The sequence below is a fragment of the Eufriesea mexicana genome, unplaced genomic scaffold (assembly GCF_001483705.2).
Source record: "Eufriesea mexicana isolate 0111107269 unplaced genomic scaffold, ASM148370v2 scaffold4744748392, whole genome shotgun sequence".
Classification (NCBI taxonomy): domain Eukaryota; kingdom Metazoa; phylum Arthropoda; class Insecta; order Hymenoptera; family Apidae; genus Eufriesea; species Eufriesea mexicana.
The window spans coordinates 107,234-113,484 of record NW_016907977.1 but is presented as its reverse complement, the minus strand read 5'-3'; the positions used below and the strand labels follow the sequence as shown (position 1 = coordinate 113,484).

General features: G+C 27.1%; 1 protein-coding gene across 1 annotated transcript; it reads right to left on the bottom strand.

Moving 5' to 3' along the window:
- Positions 1–587: 587 nt before the first annotated feature.
- LOC108551055 (sorting nexin-29) lies at positions 588–4,462 on the bottom strand. The gene is made up of 12 exons (XM_017905058.1): positions 4,211–4,462; positions 3,461–3,723; positions 2,858–3,159; positions 2,660–2,785; positions 2,337–2,580; positions 2,145–2,274; positions 1,813–2,054; positions 1,522–1,737; positions 1,297–1,453; positions 1,069–1,209; positions 830–969; positions 588–706 (listed from the first exon to the last, which is right to left on the bottom strand). The coding sequence occupies exons 1-12, from the start codon at positions 4,211–4,213 to the stop codon at positions 622–624; spliced, it is 2,049 nt and encodes a 682-aa protein (XP_017760547.1). The 5' UTR covers positions 4,214–4,462; the 3' UTR covers positions 588–621.
- Between the last annotated feature and the right edge of the window lie 1,789 nt (positions 4,463–6,251).

Genomic DNA, 6,251 nt, shown 5'->3' with positions numbered 1-6,251 from the left:
TGAACACGCTATTATACAATTTAATTATAAGAATGACGTATGATGCTTTGTTTTTCATATTCTTTGCATCAACTATAGTTCTTTCATCTAAATTTGTTTGTTACTTCATTAAATAATCACCATTCATTTAATCACATTTTAATTAATCGTATTTCTTTTTATTTCATAATATGCATTAAATAATATTTTTTAATACGTTTATTAATTTTTATACGTTTATTCTAAAATATAAGATATATAACAAATTTATATAATATATAAGAAATATATTTTTTTATCTGATTGGAAGATTAAAAATAGGATTAGAATTTCTCTTTAAATATGAATTAGAGTTTTAAACAATATTGCACATAAATGTTTGTAAAAAAATAATACATACTTTTGTAAAAAAAAGGATTAACTTTTAATTAGTTTTACTACATATTACTTTTATACATACATCGTCTATAAACAGCATATGTGTGAATGTATATTAATTACAATTGTATACATACAGGCATATGCTCATCTCTTCAATTGTCAACAATATATATAATATATATATAGTGCAACATAAGTATTTTATACATTAAATTAAAAAGGCTTCGTGTATGTACAAATTGTCTATAAAAACTTTAATAATTATAAACCCATGTATTGAGGGGAAGAAGAAAACGTGTTTCTTGTAGAGTTATTTTTCCTCGAATCCTCAGTATTAGGGTTATCACTAAAAAAGTTAATATTTGATAAGATCAAAATATTAAAGATATTTTTCTGCAATTTTTTAAAGTTTCAGAAAAACTTCAATCTTAAAGTTTTAGTGTTAAATTAGAATTGTGAGATAGATTACCCAAAGAAAGGCATTAATGATATAAGTGTTTGTCTACTTGGTCTAGATGCAAATGCTGGAGAACATTGTGCCAATCGTCCAACAATTCGTCTTAACCACTGTTGTAATTTTTGTCGACGTTCTTCTACAAATTTAGCATCCTAGATAAAAATGAATAAAAGTAAAGGTAAATATTTTCTTCAAAATTAACGTAATATTATGTATCATTTTTTGAAATTTTTTTTTAAATATATAAATACCTTATTTCCTATTGTCTTTTTTGGTGGAAATTCAAAAGTAGTAACAATTGTATCGTATTTCTTTAATTCTCTATAAAGTGTATGAAATTGCGCATATCGTCTATATATATTCCATTCGGTATCCCTAATTCGAACGTATATCTATAACAGTTAAAAATGTGTGTATGTTTGGCAATAATTTTGTTATATTAAATCTATATGCCATATTTTTGTATCCATTTTAGATACCTGATAAACGTGATGTATATCAGAAGGCTGTCCGGTAAGAAACGCAGATGGAATCCATATATGTATAAGACATGGTGGTTCCAATGGTAAGTCATCTTCATTTATAGGGCCACGAAGACATTCTAATTCAGCTTGTAACAACTTAACTAATCTATTTCTGTAATTGTTTCAAACATTAATATAAGATATAAGTATTATTAGTAATGATACATGTAATAATTATACCTATCATTTAATTGTAAAGTTAATCTAGCATTAAATTCCATCAACTCTGCATGCATGTCAGCAACTTGAATTAGTTTCTCTTCATATTGTTGAGCTTCATAATGATAATCTAATGACGGATCTTCTTCGGAAACTGTAGTAGAATCTGAATCTCTCCTCAACATTTGTACTGCTGTTACATACTTACGTAATTGTTGCCTCAGTAGTTCATTTTCTCTATTAAATTATAATTATATTACAGTATATCTTATTTCTATATTTTATTAAATTATAGTTGCAGTGAATTTTTACCTATTTAATGCTTGTATTTGTAATTCATGTCTTTCAAGATAATTTTGATGTTGCCTTTGTAAACGAGCAAGTTGTGATCTACTAGTTATAGCATCTTCTTTAGCTTGTTCTAATAGTTCCGTCATTGCCAAGAGTCTTACTCGTAACGTCTCGATATCCAAATTGTCAGGATCTGTATGAATATCTAAATCTGTTAGGGGTTCAGTAGCTTCTACTGCAGGTTCTGCAACTTCGGACGAATCCTATATAAAAAAAGAAATATAACACTAATAATAAAAACAATTAAAAGTTAAAAATAAAATATATCAGATTTTAATGCATTTTATACATACATCCAAGTAGTTTGGTAATGCTATTAACATGTCATCTAATGTTTGATCTAAAGGTGATACAGGAACAAGTCCACCCATATTACCAGTATTTGTAACTGGTGTTAATACTTTGTCTTCCTCAAAAGTTTCACTGAAAATATTGACCAAGTATTATTATTTTAAACACCAATATGGAATAGCAGGTGAATTTACCTGCTTTCCCAATCAGAAGTTCCTTTATTAGCCATTGTAGTAACGACATTTGTGTCTGTTTGAAATTGAGAAATTGATGAACTGGGTGATGTAGAGGTTTTTGTTGATATTACTGTAGGAGAATTAAGACAAGTTGGAGGTGCACTAACTGAGATGGAAGCTTCAATACCTTCTTGTTCATCATTTTCATTATCGAAAGAAATTATATGGGTTGGCACCTTTTTCCTTCGTTTTGAAGTAGGTTCTATTTATAGCATTAATTATATTGGTATAAAAATCATATTTAACTTTATACACCATTTCAAAATGAAAGCTGTATATACCTGGTATTGAAGATGATATAATTGGTTCAGATAGTGAAACTTTTTGTCTCTCCATTTCTTTATTTTTTAAATTATTATCCAACTCTTCATTATCTATCCTAATTGCAAATAAAATACTGCCAAGTCCTAATAATTAAAATGTAATTTAATTATTTTATAAAAATAAGTTATTGTGATAAGAAAACAATGTTCTTTTACCTGCTGCTACATTTGGTAATACAGCACTTCGTTCTTGGTCAAGTAAAAATGCCCAATCTTCATAAAATGAACACAATATTGAAGGATCAAGTATAGCATGCAAATGACGTTCTAAAGAACGTTCATTTAAAACAGCTCTGAGCCATGCTCTACCTCTACCATAATCTGTATGAACTTTTTTCAATACACTAAAACGCTCTTGTTCATGCCATGTTAATTGTTCCTTTATACATGGCCAAAATGCTACATCTGATGTATTGCATGATTTTGTACTACTACCAGACACTATGTCTGAAACATGCCTACAAAGATACAAACATCAGTTAATATAAAAATATATCTGTAGTTATTAGTCATTACATAGTATTATCTCCTGAATGTATATCAGTGTAGTCATATATGTAGTGATAAGAGGTAAAACAGGAAACATATTGTATAAATGACTATATGCACAGAATCCTAATATCAACCTTATCTTAAGAAAACATGAAAACAAATATCACTTTTTATGTGTATTTTTCCACAACATATATTTTATCAGACATTGATTGAATAAAAGATATTTTAATTATATTAATATTGCAATCAATATTATTTTGTTACCTTAAAGCTGAATTGATTTTTTCAATACAGTTTGTACGTAATCCATGACTAAAGATTGATTCAAATATGTAACAGAGCTGTGTAACACATATATCCGATTCAGTTGCTAATTCGGTATGCCCACCAAATCTAATATGACATTTCTTTGCAGCAGCTAATAAATTTTCTAATAGTTTTTGTCGTTCTGCTGCATGGTCATAACTTTGATTAGAATCAATCACATTATGTGTGCTTGGCACTATTGCTGACATCATACGTAAAGCCTAAAACATATGTAATTACACAACATATTTTCTGATTCCATAAAAAACTTTTATCAATGCAATTTAAAAATGCGCAAACTTTATGTGCAATTAAAATGAAATGATAAAAAAAAACATTTTTCAATATTTTTGTACATATGTTAGGCAGAAACTATAATAACATAAATTTCATATTATATAAATTAATGGTAATTAATTTTTTTTAAATATTTGAATTTTCTATATATTGAATTTATTTTTTGTTCAAATATACGTACATACCATTTAAATTCAATATGTTATATATGACGCGCAATTTCTATCACTCATTCTAATATATAACAGAAAATTTACAGCTATTTTCAGCAGTTAATTGCATCGTTTATTCATCAGTTACGTTAATTAAAAGAATGTGTTGTACAATGAGGTACTGATTAATTTGTGAAAGCAATGTTGACAGTATGTAATTTAATAACAACTTGGATCTATATAAAAAATAAATACATACCATGAGTATGATCAGTAGACATTACATTAATTTTCTTTCAAATCGTAGTCGTCTCATTAAAAAGAGTTATACAAAAGATGTACATAAATATACAATCACTTCTAGGAATTATTGTATATACAGGACATGTCAAAGAACATGTTACAACGATGTAACTATCTCATGACAATAAACAAAAGACTTAATTTTTCTAGCCTGAAGTATACAAATTTATATAGCACAAAGACTTTAGGGGCGGAAACAGCCTCCTCATCTTTGTTCTTTTTCCTTGAACATAGATGTGTCATATGAATTATATATAAAACAGGCATAGAAAAAGTAATTCTGTTTGCCGAGTATTTTAAGTATAGTGCGTTGATATTCTATACTCTTGATATAGTAGTTCAAAAACATTTTTGTCAGTTGCAGTTTTGATACATTTAGGAACGTTTCTTTCGTAATTATGGATAATTTACATGACAATCACAAAGATTTCGTTGTTAAACATAATATTTTTTACTAAATAAAATACGTATAAAATGTTGTTAATTTGTCCTACGTAGAAATATATGTCAAAAATGTTTAATGCGAAACATTTTGGCAGTAATGAATATTACTTAAATTTACAAGTATAGAGATTATTTTCTTTCAACGTGGTAATACTGATTTCATTACATTTGAACATAACCTATTTGGTATAAAACTTTGCTATAAAGATTAAAGTATATTTCATTTTCTAATGTATGATAAAATAATTGAAATATCGAAATACTTTTTTAAAATGGTTGTATTCATTATTATATAACAAACAAAACATATAAGCAATATAAAATATGTTTTTAATTTATTTCGATGTTAAATAATTCTTAGCATTTTTATGTTATTGTCATAATAATTTAAACAAAAATTTTTGCTCCGTAAGAATAAAATTCTTTGTAATAATGATTTTTGAATTTGAATTTGCGGCTATTTAAGCGCTTCTGCATATTGGATGACAGGTACTGCGCAATGTGAATTACATACGGCGCGAAATTTAATTTTGATTAAATCTACATTTGGTATTTTATTAAGAATATGTTTTATATTCACGTAAAAAACTTTAATTTATAGATTGCAAATATTAAAGAAAATAGACGCTAGGGAAGAATCAACTACGGGTATTCAAATAACTAAATTTATTAAGCATTAAACTTAATGTTTTAAGAAAAAGAAAAGGAATTAAAGGCAGGAAGTAAAGTTCTCATTTACAAAATCTCTTTTTTATTGATGCTTCGACAACATGGGCTGAGACACACACATTTGCTCATATGAATTTATACCACTGCGTGTTCCAACATATACGTACACAGTTCATTAAATTATTGCATCGCGCTGCACTAGATGTTATAAGTAAATTAACTTAGAATCGCGTGTTCCATATTGTTTGGTAGGTTCAAGAGAATTCTAATCGTGTAGAAGTTTTACAGCTTGGCAATTTAATTCAATAAAATTTTTCGATGATGCTATTGTATTTTTATACATTTTCAGTTTTAATAGAAAACAAAAATTTCGATTTATCTGAATAATAATAAGTGAATACTTGTTTGTATAGAATCAATAAAAATCTAGCTTTTTATGAAAACATCCTTCTGTAGAAAATTTTGTTTTTCTATAATAGTAACTTTAAACAATATGAATCATTATGATTTAATTATGAAAGATATGTCTTTATCGTAATTTATGTTTCAGTAATAAGAGAAAGAGATCATTTTTTCGAGGAAATACAATGGTGGCAAAAAGTTATAAACCTAAATATACATGTTTTACGATAGCACGATTCTAATGACGTGATTCTCTGTGCGCAATTGCGTGATACCCTCAGATTCGATAAGCTCCTTCACACGATTAATCATCATTGAACTTGATCTACACGAATAGTAATTTTATCCGAAGTGAGAGAGCGAGAGCATCGTTTGTTTCTTTTTATCTTCGATATTAAACGTTTCGTTTGTGATGTGTGCTCGTTTGTTTCCTTTGTCTTCTTTTTGCCTTTCTCTCATTTTATATATTTTTTTTTTTTTTT

What these genes read in the sequence shown, in the direction of transcription:
- LOC108551055 (XM_017905058.1), bottom strand. An exon ending in TATATCATCTTCAATACCAG is followed by an intron (nt 2,581 to 2,659) that starts GTATATACAGCT and finishes TGCTATAAATAG; the next exon opens with AACCTACTTCAAAACGAAGG. An exon ending in ACTTCTGATTGGGAAAGCAG is followed by an intron (nt 2,275 to 2,336) that starts GTAAATTCACCT and finishes CAATATTTTCAG; the next exon opens with TGAAACTTTTGAGGAAGACA.